The 17,076-nt window shown below is 42.0% G+C and overlaps 1 protein-coding gene across 4 annotated transcripts in view; it reads left to right on the plus strand.

Moving 5' to 3' along the window:
- PARD3B (par-3 family cell polarity regulator beta) overlaps nt 1-17,076 on the plus strand; it is a 532,498-nt gene that overhangs the window by 371,447 nt on the left and 143,975 nt on the right. For all 4 annotated transcript variants that reach the window (XM_081937858.1, XM_081937859.1, XM_081937860.1 and 1 more), the window contains exon 19: nt 11,589-11,699. In XM_081937858.1, the coding sequence (XP_081793984.1) occupies nt 11,589-11,699 (111 nt within the window). The remainder of the gene's footprint in view (nt 1-11,588; nt 11,700-17,076) is intronic.

The following is a 17,076-nucleotide window of genomic DNA, read 5'->3' on the forward strand; positions in this document are numbered from 1 at the left end:
GTTGTCGGCGCTCCCGGATGACGAAGCCATGAAAGCAACTGGGGAATGTCGAGAACCTTCCTGCCTCTGCTGGATTTCGCGCGCTCCTCGCGACTGCAATATGCAGTCGGAGGAGTGCGCAAAGTCCAGCAGAGGCAGGAAGGTTCTCGTTGTTCCCCAGTCGCTTTTGAGGACTGCGGAGCGCGAGCCGGCGGAGCACGCTCAGGAAGGCAGGGAATGGGACCACGTGTGCTGGAGGCTGAAGCAGCCTCAGCTTCCAGTACACGTGGTCCCATTCCCTGCCTTCCTGATGACGTCACCAGCCTCACCAGCCATAAACCTCACCGCACATCACTGCATAGGACAAATGAACAGGAGAATAAATGCATGCATCATAGAACACAAGAACGCAGTAAGAAAAACTTCCTCCCTTTTCCAGCACTTAAAGCTACAGGACATGAAATTAATTTTAAAGGAAGCAGGTTAATCTCCAAAACAGAACACTTCAACAAGGGAATAATTATGGAAGCCATCGAAATAGAGAAACACCCCCACAACATGAATAAACGTGACGATACCTCCCGCCTACCAGACATCTGGAAACCAGCCCTAGTCAACAAACGAGCCCCACCCAGGCCGTTACAACATGAAACAACAATAGACACACAGCCAGCACCAATCAGCATCAATCTACCAATCATGATACAACCACACAACCAATAATTCCACTTACTGAAACAAAGCCAGTGCTCCACACCCCCCCACCAAGATTTATAAAAAGACAGCAGCTCCGATCACACTTTAAGCCAAAAACACCAGCCTGAAGATGGCGAGTGAGACCTCGCTGAAACGTTGCCAAGACAATCTCAATCTTACCCTGGAAAAGACCCAAATACAACAAGACCTCTGTGTGTGTGTGTGTATGTACCTACCTACACTATATTGCCAAAAGTATTCGCTCACCCATCCACATAATCAGACTCAGTTGTGAGCGAATACTTTTGGCAATATAGTGCATGTATGTGTGTGTGTGTGTGTGTGTGTGTGTGTGTGTATACATACATACACACACACACATACATATACATACATACATATACATATACATACACACACACACACACACACTCATAGATCTCAATATCTCCTCACCATCACCCTCCAGGTATGGGGCTGGAGGTGAAATAGATTGGTCTGTGGAATTTACAAACAACGTTTTGAGTGTTTTGAAACACAGATTGTTTCTACAGATGACAACCTCTTAGTATGAATTACGTTGTTTTTTTCCTGCTACTGACCTTTAGAGTTAATACTCTTTTCTCACAAAATGCTTCAAATAACATTGTGTTCTCAGTTAGCTCCAGTGACATCTACTGATATGGAAGACCTAATTAACTGAAAGAATTCCCAGTTGCTGAATTTAGCTAGCAATCTGCTTAGGACTCTGTCCAGCAGATGTTTTCCGTACATTAGAAGTCTAGGGACTTTGCAGACCTCCCTGCTCTTTAATCCTCAAAGTAAATATCAACACATTTGAGATGTGGAAATGAGTTCTTCAGCACAGAAATGAAATGTTACCATGGTCACCGCTTTTCAGTCTTGTATGTAAGAAATTCATCACGGGAGCAACAAAGTAGGTTTGCAGAACAGCAAGTTCATTTTTAGCCTGCCTCAAAATTAAAAAAATGAAACAAAGAAAAGATGGTGTCAGTGGGCCAAGTAGCAATCAGCACTTAGGGTTGCCTGAGACAGCATCAGAGGAATATTGCTTCTCTGTTATCAACTCTGATAAGAGAGATAATAAAATATAACATAAAATAGTTTTATAGTACATTTGATATTTAAATGATGGATACAGTTTTTTGAAATGGAAAATTAAAGTATTTAAGTTTGGTTGTGTGTATTTCTTTAGTTATTTATTGAAAAAAGGTATGCCTGCCTATCTTAAGCAACCGTGGGCAGCTTATAGAACCAGAAACCCAATAAATAAAACAGTCATAAAAACAATAAACAAAAACCCTGCATTGTAATTGTCCCCCTTGGGATGATCCACAGCAGGTTTGGGGTTACCTACCTACAGGGTCAGTTCCTTTTTTTCATGACATCTACCCACACAATCCTAGCATCTCAGTAAAAAATCAAGACTTAATGGCCTTCCAAAGCTGGGGGGGAGAGGACAGACAGATGTTCTAATGGGACAGACAGATGTTCTTAGGGAAAGGTAGTCCCACAGGTAGTCCCTTCTGGGTGCCTAAATAGTTCCCAGAAGAAAACTGGAAGCCAGTGCAGCTTGTGTAACAAAACACATGGACTCTCAAAACTGTATGCACCATTGTGTTCTACGCCAATTGTAACTTCTTGGTATCTTCAAAGGCACCCCATGCCTAACACACATAGCAATACTCCAGCCAGCAGATGACTAAAGCATGAATGGCCAAGGCCTCTTTTTCCAGGAAAGGATGCAACTTTGCAAAGACACCCCTCCCCCAGCTACAGCCACCGACCTGCTCATCAAGCAGGGGCTGTGAGTTCATGAGGACCCTCAATTTGCACACCAGCTCAGTTGGGAGAACTGAGATGACAAATCATCTGACCTAGGGGGAGCGCAGAAACCCAAAACCAAAGCCATGGAGCAAAAACTCCATCTTGCCAGATTGAGTCAAGCAGGGTGATTGAGTTGATAGACTATCCATCTCTATCAAAACAATTCTACACCTCTGGTTTTATACCTTATTTGAAATGGTTTTTGTAAGATGGCAACAAAGCTGTCTGGGCTCCAACAATTTATTAGCGTTCTTGCAACCAGATGCAAGAATATAAAAACTTGTATTAAAGGTAATCTATTAAAGGTAAAATCAGGAGAGTAGAATCCATTGTGACTGCACAAATTGTCCTTGGCTACAGTACTTTAGATTTTTCTCGTTGGGATGACTCATGTATTTTTGCTCTTTTGATTGGGAATTGCAGAAAAGAGAATCCTTTCCTGCTTTTGTATGCACAGCTAATACACCTAGTGCATTTAGATATTGCCATTCCATTGCAAGCTGCATACTAATGGATTATAGCCATAACTGCTTTCATAGCTTATTGCAAACTTCAGCTGATGCTCCCATAATATTACGCAGAGTGGCCGAAGGCCAGAATGTTCTTAATTTTATTTTCTGTCTCCTTTTCATATAGTTTGAGGAAACCATTTTGAAAGCCCTAATATATTAAATCCCCAGTGGTTTTATTCATCACAGTAGGCTTTTCTCTCCTAATTGAGCTATCAGTCTAACGGTATCACTATTTATCAAGAAACATCTACTGTATATTTCTGGATTGTATGAGAACGTTGTTTTTTAAAAAAACAACTGAAACAACTTGCTTAGCGAAGGTGACTTTTGTGCTTTTTTTGATCTCAAATAGACTTTTTGAACTCATGTAAAGTTCCCCTCTTTTTTCATTTGATAGTCAGGATTTTTCTTAAGATACAAAGTAGGTAGGAATTATTAGTTCCACTGGACTCTTTCAAATATAAGCCTTTTAGGGATCTTCTGTTACTGTATCATTTTATATCTCTCTTACATCAAAGGCTGCTGACATCTCCATTCCTTTCTTATAATTGCAAATGCTGGAAATATCTAAATCTAATAGCAGCCCAGATCTAACAAACTAAATTGCAGAGTAAAACCAGGGCCTCGAGAAGAGGGGGGAAGGAGCCAAGCTTGTGGGGGGAAATTGGAGGAGAGAGTGCTTAGCGCTTGAGCTCATGGAAGAAAGGCTTCCAACTTGAGCTCACGTTGAATGAATAAATAAGTAAAAGTTTCTTATTTTTGGCAATTCAAGCTAGTCTGTTGCTTTGTCATGTTAGAAGCTGCCTTTGCATCATTTATTGACTAATGAGTCTTTTTGCACCTTAAAGATGAGCATGTCCCCTGACTCTATCATGTTTTCTGCTATAGCTTTGACACCCGAATGTTTGGAAACCAGGTATCTTCACAGGTCTTAGCTTTAATAGAAAACCAACAGGAAGAACTTTCTAAAGATGTTGTAAATGGCAAAAAAAAAAAATTTTTTTTTAAATCCAGCCAAGGTTGCAAAAAGGCAGTATATTTAGTATGGCAGGTGTACTGTACAACTTCACACAGTTTTGGTATAAAGCCAAAAACAGCAAAGAGAGCTATGTTCATCTGGACTTACTTACAGTCTATTAGTATATAATCTTACTTCAGTTTATCCAGATTTTGACAACAATAATACATCACTAGCTAATAGCACTCTTCTTTTTGCAGTATCTACTTGTTGTAATTGCCAGGTGTTACAATGAACTTTGGTGTGTGTGTGTGTGTCTGTGTGTGTGTCTGTGTGTGTGTGTGTGTGTGTCAGGGGTGAGTTCCTGCCAGTTCTAACCGGTTCGGTAGAAGAGGTTCCACAAATCTACCATGCCGTTTAGAACCGATTGGAACGCTTGGCTCACTCCCCCACCCCGCCTGACGCGATCTCCTTTCATTCTCCTGACGCGATCTCCTTTCATTCTCTGTCTGCCTCATTCACTCGTTTGGGCAGCAGAGAATGAAAGGAGATTGCATAGCCGAGGGCAAAGGAGCCTGCAGCCTCCTTCATTCAAATGGACCAGCGGAGCCTCATCCTTCCTTTTAGCCAGGCGGCTGTCGAGAAAAAAGGGCAGTGCACGCCACGTGGGCTTGTGTAGCAGCCAAAGAACAGGAGGCGAGTATTTGGCTCTGCACAAGCTCAAGGGCACAAGCTGTCCTTTTCTCTCTGACAGCCGCCTGGTTAAAAAGAAGGATGAGGCTCCACTGGTCCAGAGCCATCCGCGGGGGGAGGGGTCCCCCTCGCGTTCCTCACCTTCTGGGATGGGGAAGGAAAAAAAGCAGGCAGGCACGGCCTGGCTTCCAAGTAGGAAAACGAGCACCTAGACCCGGCAACACTATAGGGGAGAGGCTGCTGAAAGCAACCCAAAAAAATTTTGGTCCATTTTCATGCCTTCAGGTGGAGCAGAGCGCACAGCCAGGATGCCGTGCAGGGCCCTCTTCCCTCCACCCAAAGGCACAAAAAACAGAATGCAAAATGAGGAACCCAGGGTGGGGTGGAGGCACTATGCGTGACTGCAGACACAAGCACACACCACACGTGCAATTCGGTGTCAAGTCCCATACCTGGGAGTGGAGGTGGTGAATGGAGAAGCATGGAGATGTCCAGCGGCCCAATCCGCCAGACAGCAGTGGCAAGCTCAGGAGTTTTCTCCTGGATTCCTCTCTGTCCTGCCTCCTCCGATCTCCCAAAGTTCTTTCCCCAGCGTGTGATAGCTTTCTACTGAATTATCCTCTGTCCTGCCTCCTCAGAAGTCCGCGCACATGGCAAGAAAACACCAGGCAGCAGTTTGCAATTGCCACACAGTGATTTCTACTGTCACAGGCTCCGGAAGCTGGGGAGGTCCTTTGCAGGCAGCTAGAACTGGCTGCCCGCAAAGGACCGCCCCCCGGACTTGTTTTGATGAGCGCGAGGCGACTGACGGTCGTTTGCACCGGCCGCGCCCACTCAAACTATTGTCAGTCGCCCCGTGTTCAGCAAAGCAAGCCTGGGGAGGTCCTTTGTGGGCAGCCAGTCGTAGCCGCTTGTGCCTGGTGCTGCAGCTAAAGTGAACTCCCAAAGCCCCCGCCGTCAGTAGAATAACTGCTGCTGCCACCTCCTCCTCCTCTTCCAACAGCACCACCACATTTGCTGCCCGATGCTGCGGCTGAGGTGAAGCGGCCAAAGCTCCCGCTGGCACCCCTGCCTGTGGCAGTGGCACCTCCCCCTCCGCTTGGAGCACCTGAGCTGGGCCCTGCGTTACCCCTGCCCCCTCCTCCTCCGCCGTGCTTTTGAGGAGCCATGAGGCGGCAGGAGCCAGTAGGAAGGCGGCGGAGGGGGCGGGAGCAGGAAAAAAAGGCCTCATGGCTTCTCAAAAGCATGACGGAGGAGGAGGTGGCAGCAGGGGTAACGCGGGGCCCAGCTCAGGTGCTCCGAGCGGAGGGGGTGCTCTGCTGCTACGGGCGGAGGCACCAGCGGGAGCTTTGGCAGCTTCACCTCAGCCGCAGCACCGGGCAGCAAATGTGGTGGTGCTGTTGGAGGAGGAGGAGGAGACGGCAGCAGTTATTCTAGTGGCGGCGGGGGCTTTGGGGGTTCACTTCAGCCACAGCACCGGGCAGCAAATGTGGTGGTGCTGTTGGAGGAGGAGGAGGAGGAGGAGGCGGCAGCAATTATTCTGGTGGCGGCGGGGGCTCATCGGCATCTTCAGCGGCAGCCCTGCCCTTGGTGAAAAAAACCGAAGATGAAGCAGATCCACGCAGATGATGTCGCTGCAACATGACTGGAGGAGGAATTCTGGGAGTTGAAGTCCAAAAGTCTTAAAGCTGTCAGGTTTGAAGACCTCTGGGTTTTTTTTTCCCTAAAGGGTTAGGGATGCAAGGATCTTGTAACTTGACAGCTTTAAGACTTGCACACTTCAATGCCAGAGTTCCTGAGTCAACATTTTGGTTGCTAAGCAGGAGCGTTGTTAAGTGATACTGATATTATATAACACTTTTAATTAAGCGGGTACCTTGAATAAACATAACTGAGTTTCAAATAATACTGATTTAGTTGTTGTCTTAGGTGACATCTGTGAAAAAAATTCAGGTGCTCAGGCATGAAAATTGCCATTCAAACACTATACTTTTCTTCTCACACTGAAAAAAAAAATTAGAGGGAACATTGCTCTCCCGATCTCCCAAAATTCTTTCCCCTACTGGATTCCCCTTTCCCCTGCCTCCCCCGATCTCCCAAATTCTTTCCCCAGCATGCGATAGCTTTCTCCTGGATTCCCCTCTGTCCTGCTTCCTCCGATCTCCCAACGTTCTTTCCCCAGTGTGCAATAGCTTTCTCCTGGATTCCCCTCTGTCCTGCCTCCTCCGATCTCCCAAAGTTCTTTCCTCAGCGTGCGATAGCTTTCTACTGGATTCCTCTCTGTCCTGCCTTCTCCGATCTCCCTAATTTCAGCCCTTAATCCTCCAGTTGTCTATTTTTGCAGGTTTTTCCCCTCTGTTCCCTCCCCTTCATAGGAGTCCCAAAATTTTTTGCTACATGGCTTGTCTGTGATGGTCATGTGACTGAGTGTGCATGAGTGATGTCAAGTTGGCCATACCCGCTGTCATATGACTGCCAAGCCACACCCACAAAATAGGCCACACCCATAGTATAGGTTCTAAAAAAAAGTTGAAACCCATCACTGGTGTGTGTGTGTGTGTGTGTGTGTGATATTTTTTTCTTTGTAAAAAAGACAGCATTCCTGTCTAAAGAGGGAAGAGAAGCAACTTTAATTTCTTTCTATTTTGGTCCATGTTCTGCATTGTTCCTATAGCCATAGAAAGACAGTATTACTTTGTAAAAAAAACTTTAGCACAGGCAAAATCAAATATTAAACTTCTGGTCTGCTTAAATGAAACTAGGAAGGAGAGCACAAACAATAAAACATGGTGTGGTTAGAGCGCAGCTTCTCTAAAAGCAGTGTGTTATCCATTTAATATGTATGTATTAGACAGGAAAGCTCTCTTCTGGGCTGCTATTAGATTCCGATCTTTCCAGAATTAGCTTGAGGGCTATTTTACACTATCTGATTAAGGTTGTAAAGTTATTATGTGATAGAATAATTGATGATCTCAAATACTCAACCCTTTTTGATGATATTTCTGTCTGCTAAAAATTCAAGGAAGTAGAGATTTCTCTACAGAACAGTGTTTAGTCCTCCTATCTGAATTCACTAGAGAGAAAGAAATATTTTTATTCAGTGAAACTTTTGCTGATGCTTTTCCCTAGGCAGATACTTGCCTTCCACTAAAGCATTCTGTTTGTTTTGAGTTGTTGATTATTTCCTACTCCTTTCCCCTTGTTCCTTTTGGCCCATAAGCAATGTGCTCCGTGATGGGTATGGAAAAAAGGAATATCGTTTTTTGCCTGAGCAAAATCAGCCATGAATTCCCAAACATGTTTTAAAACCAAATACTTTCTTCTTCCTGCTAGTAAGGAGGGTAGCAATTGTTTTATAATATATAACAGAATGTATACAATATTTTTTTTAAAAGTAACAATAATATTACAGCATACAATAAGAAAAACAACCGGGCTCTTTGGTATATGCACTTTTGTTTCCTTCACGTCTTTCTTCGACTACTGGCAGTTGCCTAGACTAGACCCTGCAGTTTTCATGGCAAGAGTTTCGTAAGAGGTTTGCCCTTGCTGTCTTCCTAGGGTTAGGAGAGAGTGACTGGCCCAAGGTGACCAGCTGGTTTTGTTCCCAAAGCACAAAGTCAGAATTAGAATTCATGATCTCCCAGTTTCTTGCATGGTGCCTTAGCTACTACACCATACTGACTCGCAACAGTGTTACTGATCTTTCCTTCCTTCAGTTTTCTTGATCCATTTAATCCTTCTTCAAATATTTGTCCTTTGAATTGATCACTACTTTTGCATTGTAACCACATTCATTCAACACCTATTCATTGTCAACTGTATTATTTCTGTTTTACTGTAGATAATTCATACATGACCCATTCCTAGTACATTCTAACCACTGCACTGTGGTGGTGCAGTGGTTAGAATGCAGTACTGCAGGCTACTTCTGCTGACTGCCAATTGCCAGCAGTTTGGCAGTTTGAATCACTCCAGGCTCAAAGTTGACTTCCATCCTTCCAAGGTCAGTAAAATGAGGAGCCAGATTGTTGGGGGCAATATGCTGACTCTGTAAACCACTCAGAGAGGACTGTAAAGCACTGTGAAGCGGTATATAAGTCTAAGTGCTATTGCTGTTCAACGTTTATGTTGAGATGAGCAATAATTTCTTTGTTTGTTTTAGAAAATTTATATTGCTGCCTATTTGCACATGGTGACTCAAGGCTGCTTACAGGAATATAAAAATCTTGCATAAAAACAATAAAACTAAAATTAAAAGAGAATAATCACATGATAAAATTATATAATAACCCTCCACCCTGGTGACATCCACAGTGGGCTCCATCCCACTCTTACATTGCCCAGGTCCGCTGGCAGAACTAGGTCTTCAGTGCCTTCCAGAAGAGGGGGGGCATTCTAATCTCTGGGGGAATGATGTTCCAGAGACAGGGGGACACCATGGAGAAGGCCCTTCTTCTGGGTCCCACCAGGTGTATCTCCCTAGGGGATGGGACTCACAACATTCCTTGCCTTCCCGCTCTGGTGGGTTGGGTAGATGTGACTAGCAAGAGATGGTCCCTCAGATAACCTGGCTCCAAGCTATGAAGGACTTTAAAGGTAACAACCAGCCCTTGAATTGCATCCAGAAGCAAATTGGCAACAAATGCAGCTCCCGCAGGAGAGGTGATACATGTGCACACTACCCAAAACCATGTGGGCCACTGCATTTTGCACCAACTGGAACTTCTGGATGCTCTTTAAGGGCAACCCCATGTAGAGCGCATTGCAATAGTCAAGACGGGAAGTGACATGGGCATGAGTGACCATGAGTAGGGATTGTCGGTCCAGGAAAGGGATTATTTACTTACTAGAAAGAACTCACAAAGAGGAAATCTAGAAATAATGGTAGTATTATCATAAATTGTTGCTTTGTCTGCTCCAATGACAATATGTGAAAGGATATCCATATCCATAACACCTGCTATTTTGCATAAACATCTAGCATGCACACTGAATCAAACAGATTGACCTCTGTACATACCACTTCATATACACAAGAAATGTACATAACATATGTGCATAAATTTAACCTTATGCAAATGTTGAATTTACACAGAACAAGATATTTTTAATTGGCAATTAATATGTGGAGTCTTCAAGCAGTATTATATGGTTTCCTTTTAGAGACTCGCTTTGTACTGTACTATGCTGGAGACTCATTATTTGAATTCAGTAGTATTGTGAGCTATATAATAATGAAATGAAAGTCAGGAATTCGATTTCGCTCATTGAAAAAATGCCAACTTTTTGGGAAAACATAATTCATCCAACATGCCACAGGAGATATGCTTAATGAATAAAACAGTATTTTGTAGAAACACACAAAATAACTGAGGAATGTCCTACACCTTTTATTTTTATAGAGATATATGCATATATACATGCATTCACACCAGTGGTGGGTTCTGGATCCCATTGCAACCAGTACGGTTGCAACGAGGCCCGGCGTCCTCCACATGAATGTGCATGGCGTGCGCACACACACATGTGGCACGCACATGGTTGTACCTGCCAGCAACGCCTCCGCAAGCCTCCACGATGCTCCAGATGCTCGGCGGAGTGTTGCACAGGCGCTGTGTGCACCGTGCACGGAAGTACCGAAAGCTTTAAAGGACAGGTAAGGAGCTCAAGTGGGCCCTCTGGTACTCAGTGCTCCTGGCAGGCTCCGTTATGCATACCGGGGCATACCGCCTGCAACCCACCACTGATTCACACAGAAACGTATATATTCAAGATATTTATAAATATAATTCATATATACACATTTATACCGCTATGTATGCACATGTATGAAACATACCTATTGAATGCCTTTTACAAAGGCCTGTTAGCACCAGAAAAGAAATAATGGTTAGCATTTTTTTACAAATGCTAATTTTACAAAAACTGGAAAGAATAATCTGACATTAGAAATAAGTGATGAATCAATTAAGAAAATGGTATACATGCATCCAAGTTACATAGGTAATGATTAGTAAAAATTTGGATTTAAAAAAATAACTCGGGACTCTTAACTGCTCGATGTCAGGGTAGCCACATTCTCCTGAAGATTCTATGCAGTGATTTTAAACTCCTTCCAGATTATCTAAGGACGAATCTTCCCGGTCTTTACAGGATCTTCTCAGTCCTTATAGAAGCTTCTCAGTCTTTTGATTGTCAAAACAATCACATTAAACTGTCGGGGAGACAGAACTGGCTTGGCCTTTCAAGGCTCTCCTCAACGTAATTTAATAAAAGAAATTAAGAAAATCTCCCCATTAAATGGTTGTCATTTTCTTTGAAGCTGAGTTTACCATATGTTTTTATCACCTTGCTTTATGCTTGGAAATAACTGACTTTGGGCTAAATTATTTAGAGTTTTCACTCTCTTTACTCATATTTTTAAAGTAACTTTGGTACTAGGTTGGCCAGGATTTTTCATCTTTTGTGACTGACAGAAACCAAGTTTCTCATATTTCCTACCACATAATTGCTCCCCTTGGACTGTCCCTATAGATTTTCTTACATGCATTGTTTATTTGTTTGTTTGTTTGTTTTGTTTGTTTATTAAATTTATCTGCCACCCATCTCCTTTGGAAGTGACTCTGGATGTCTTACAACATTGAAATCATTAAAATCATAAAAGAAACATATTTCTAAAACAATAAAAATGGAAATGATAATGAAAAATTTATGGAAAAGTTTGTGGGAAATAAGTTAATTTATACTCTAAAAAAATTGAGTTCCTTGAGTCAGCTTTATTGAAGCTGAAGCAAACCATAATACACTTTGCTTGTTTAAATTGGTCTGTTTAAATCACCTCTGAAGATTTTAATAGTATTTTTAGCTTATTTTAATATGAAATCTCATTTTCAAATCAGATTTGGCAAGAAAAAAGAAGATAAAGGAGTAAAAAGTGATCAGAAGGGAAACTCCAAGCAAGGTACACTGAAAGAAGTTGACCTAGAAAAGATGAAGGAGGAACGGGAAAGGTGAGCTCAGTGTTTGTGTGTGTGTGTGTTTTTGTGATTTTGTGTGTGTGTGTGTGTTGTTGTTGTTGTTGTTGTTGTTGTTGTTGTTGTTATTTGCTGGTCTTCAGTGGAACGGAAAGCTGAGTGCTGGCCAGCAAAGTCTGGGGAAGATACTCAAGAATGTCTATCATTCTTAATGGAAAGATGATTACAAAACAGTATCTATATATAAAAACTGTCAGTGTGTATTGGGTAAATTGAGTTTTAAAATGTACATGAGGATTACTTTCACTTTTAAAAATTGAATATAGAAGAAATTGTTTACTTAAGACTATATTGGAGCGGGGGGTGAAGGGGCAACACCAAGAAAGCTCAGATCACAAAAATGAATAAGAAAACCACAACAGACCGAAAGTAATAATGAAATTATATCTAGACTATATATCATAACTATATAAACTGATTGAAAATTATTTTTTCTAGAATTAATATGCTGATTTTTTATGATTATGTATTAATGTTTGATATTTAGATGTAACCTATGAGTTTGGAGGGAGGGGGCGTCTGCCACACTTGCAACTGCCAAAATTTGTAACCATTCCACTTACCCTTTTCCTTATAAATGTTTTTTTAAAAAAAGACTATATTGGAAAAGTCATGTAGAAAAAAAAAAACAAATATCAGGTTATAGGATAAGTTGCACACAGAATCATATATTGAAAAACCATACATCCAAAAAAGTTATATATAATGATTGCATATTCCAGCGATGGCGAACCTTTTTTTGCTCGCATGCCATAAGCGGGGGAAGGGCAGGGGGGTCATGTGTGGGCATGCTGCACCCATAATGCAATGCGCAATCCCCCCAGTGCACATGACGCATGACAGGCGCAACCCCCCATTTTTTTCGCCCTCCCCAGGCTCCAGAGGCTCTATAGGAGCCTGGGGAGGGCGAAAACAGCCTCCCCCGCCTGCCCGGAGGGCAAAAAAAACCCCTACGAGCAAACCAGAAGTCACTTCCGGTTTGCTTGTAGGGCCATTTTTAGTCCTCCGGAGCCTTCAGGGACCTTCAGGAGGCTTCCCTGAAGGCTCTGGAGGACTAAAAACAGCCTTACAAGCAAACCGGAAGTAATTTCAGGGAAACTCCTGAAGCCTCCGGAGGGCCTCCAGGGAGGCGGGGAATGCTGTTTTCGCCCTCACCAGGCTCCTATAAAGCCTCTGGAGCCTGGGGAGGGTGAAAAATGGCTTTAAAAAAGGCTGAACTCAGCTCGCCAGCACACGCATGTGCGCTGGCCAGCTGACAGGGCAACACCGTGCGTGCCCTGACAAATGACTCCATGTGCCACAGGTTCGCCATCCCGGGCATATTCTGTGTCAATAAATATGTGAAGAAATGAAATCTATATATGTAAAAGGCAAATACCACTCACTCATTGCGAAATCTCCAGAACCGTAAAGCCTACAAACTTGAAATTTGGCACGCATGTTCCTCTTGGCTTCTAGGTGCTCGCTAAGAAAGGATTTTTCAAAATGACCATCGGATCATTAGTATTTCTTATACAGTAATTACCATATTTTTCGGAGTATAAGACGCACTGGAGTATAAGATGCACCAAGATTTTGAAGAGGCAAATTAAAAAAAAGTTTTTGCACTCTGCAGACCTCCCAAAAACAGGCCCATTTTTTTCAAAAAAAGGGGGGCATGAATAGCCTTTAGAAGGCTTGTAGAGTGTTCCTGGGGCAGAGTGCCCCCAAAATGAGCAAAAAACGGGCTTGTTTTTTGTCAAAAAAAGGGCATACTAGTCTTTAGAAGGCTTATAGAGTGCTCCTAGGGTCGGGGGGGGCAAAATTGAGGAAAAAATGGCCCATCTTCGCTCATTTCTGCCCTCCCCAGCCCCCAGGAGCACTTTGCAAGGCTCCTAAAGGCTATGCATGACCATTTTGGTGAAGGGGGCAGGGTTTCAGGAGGCAAAAAATGCTGTATTCAATGTATAAGACACACTCAGATTTTCAGCCTCTTTTTTGAGGGGAAAAGGTGCGTCTTATAGTCCAAAAAATATGGTAACACACTCTGATGCTAAGTTCTATTCCCCCTCCCCACCTAAAAAGAACTCTGTTCCAATGCCAGTTGCCTCACATTCCATTATCTCAGTCCAAACTGGCAGATGTACCACTCCTTCACTCAGGAGCAGTCTGGGGCTTCTTACAGTACTAAACGTCGATGCCTCACTAAAATGTCTATGCCTTCTACCTACGGAACTGCTTCCAGACTCAAGGTGATGGGAGTGATATTCCCTTATGTGTTTCAATCACCGACCACCACTGAGCCAATGGATTGTGAACTAAATTTATCCTGCATAGCCCAACCACATAGTTTGGTTGAGAAGTACAGGTATCCAGCTAGTAATATAGAAGTCCCTCTGGATGTGATATAGGCCACATTTCCAGTGATCTCTTGTCTGTCATGCCTAGCTTATGCCTTGGACTTGGTTTAGTTGGAAATACCAAAAAAAGCCTGACACCGCTTGCTAAATTCAGCGCTTTGTTTTTATTATTATTTATAAAATGTTTATAAAAATATACATAATATTACAGAAATGATAAAATTAGTTTTAAAGTTTATCCAACCATAGAATAATTGTTCTCATATGAATCTCCATCACCTTATAGCCAAAATGGTGGTCGGTCGATATGCTTAGCCAGCGCTTGCATTGATGACACTGAAATCTCTATTGCTGGCAATTGTAAGGTACATGTCTTTCATTTTTATGGAAGCTCATGTTCATTGTTGGGATCCTGGCAAACTACAGAGCATGCATCCCATCTGTTAAAGGGCCACAGCCATTTGTTAAAATGTTGGCAGACTTCTGGGAATGATCCCGTCTGTTTCTAGGTTAATGTTCCAATTGGACAGACGTGGAGTAATTGTTGTTAATATTTCTTGTAGTGGTAAAATCTCTTTCAAAATGGAATATATTCCCTGGAGTGACAGTTAATTGGTAAGAACCTATTAAAAACACTCGGTTACATGCCTTTATAATTCTGGTTTATCTTGTCTCATAATTATTCACCTTTTGACCTGGAATCATTTGAGACAGAAATGGGGAACAGCAGGTGTGCTTAGAAGCTGATGAACCTATATAATATTTTTAACTCACATATTTGATTTTTATCCTACAATTAAACAAGAAAAGAAATACCATTTTTCCCTAGATAGTTTTCTTTCATTTATTTCTCCTTTAGAGAAAAAATGTACAACATAAATCCCAAAGGAGGGCTTAATTTATACCATATAAACAAGGAGATTATTCCTATTCTCTCTGTCATTTTTATATAACATATTAATGTGTCATCTTTCTGAAGACAGTGCTGGTCAATATTGCCTAGAAGAAGGCTTTTGTTTTAACAAGCATGTCACACAAGTAAGTTCTAAATGCATAACAACCCGCGCTGCAGCTGGTAATATAAATATAGCTCTATTCTTTTACTAATATTTTATTGAGCGATACGACTCCTCAGGAAAGGCAGCAAAAATGCAGACTTTATCAGTCAAGGTCACACTAGTAGTCTGTCTAGTGTCCCATTCAGATGACTTTTAAAGCCCTCCTACTTAGGCCATGTACACCATAAATTAATTCTGGTTTATCAGAGGGATAGGATGATTGCTGGCTCCAGGTGTTTTGACTATTACTTTCATAACACCTTGTGGTTTTTTTTCCTTTCTGGCTAAAAGTAGAAATATCTGAAGAATACAAGGTTGCCTTTTCCTTGTTTACAACAGATATATTAGAGTGCCTGCTCATATGGTACTTGTGCATTTAAAATGCATCCTCAGTCTGTATGGGGGAGGAATGAGTTGATCACTACAAAATGTCATCCACATTGATTCTTCTTATTCTTAAAGTACTATAGATATTTGTGGACATGTTTTCATGTTCCTGTATGTGCATGCACATACTTTTTTACTGCTTTTTAAATAACCTTCTGGGAATTTAAAAAAAAAATTCCAATGTAAATATTCAGGTAACATTTTCTAACTTTAGATCATGTCTCCACTGTCATGTGATTAAAAACTATTGTCTAATGTGTGGCCTCCCTTGTAAGTCACATCAGAGATGGCCTGGGTTAACTCATTGGTGGCCATCATGAATGGTAGATTGAAGTCCCCCAGAACCATAAATGTGGGGTACACCAAACACCATAAGCCTGGAGAACATCACTACCAACCTGGCCATATTTAGCAGCTCTAGCAGTTGGTTGGGGTGCAGCAGGAAAGCCAGAACACCAGCAAGAGTCCATTCTTATCCCTACATCCCAGCTTCACAAATAAAGCCTCACACCTAGCAATCTGTGGAGCAATTCTCCTGAAAATCAGTAGATTTATCATGCTTTATGTCTACTCCACCTAGTTTCCCATGACTTGGTGGCTTGCTCCAGAATGGCTACAAGACTCTAAAGACATTCATGCTGTGGAGCATGTGTCTTTAGCATGCTTGAGGTAATTCATTTGCACTAACATGATGCTTTAGTTACCAAACTCTGAATATCCATGTGGGAGGTAGCTCAAGAGCTTAGTGTAATGAGTGATACTGGCAAAAAATAATAATGTATTGCCAAGGTCTTGAAAACATTGCAGCTGATTTTATGAACAATAAAAAGCTAGCTTTCCTATGACATACTAGTGTAAAAAATGCACACCTAAGATATTATCTAAGTTATGAAGATGAGTGAAACTTTAATGCTTTCTGTTGCTATTCTGTTAACATAATGAGGGTTTATCCAAATAGTAAGACTGAATTTTATAACTCTGCCCCAAGATTCACTAATCCTATAATGTATGAAGTAATTCAGGCCTGAGATTTTAATGGATATATTGGCAACCACCATCATGCAGTGATCTTGTGCTGTAGATCTTGCTGCCACTACGACTTCACAAGCTGCATACTTTGTCTTACCTTCTGAACAGACCAAGCCTCAGAAATGATTTACAAGAATGTAGGCTGTGCACACTTAGTTGTACATTCCTCATTAGTGGAGATATTAATTTATTGTAAATCTTAACAATTGCAGAGTCTAGAGGTAGCAGAAAAGTGATGTTATGAGCCTGAGCCATTCATCTGGTTTTTATAGATGTTAACTGCTTTCCTAATTACTGATATTGATAAAAGTTTGTTAGCCATCTACTACGAATGTTCCATGTCTGCTAGCATGATAGTTTGGTGCTGTTCCTATGTTTATATGGTGGAGAGGTAGAAAAAGATTTTTTCCTTATCTTGGCACTTTGATCTCCACTCCAATCTTTTGGGAAGTTATGGGGAAAAACTCCTTACCCAAAGAGCAGTGAGTTTCCTAATTTCAAGAAAAGTGCCTCTTGAGGAAGTGCTCTTTCATTCTAGCC

This window comes from Natrix helvetica (assembly GCF_964273705.1).
Source record: "Natrix helvetica genome assembly, chromosome: 1".
NCBI lineage: Eukaryota > Metazoa > Chordata > Lepidosauria > Squamata > Natricidae > Natrix > Natrix helvetica.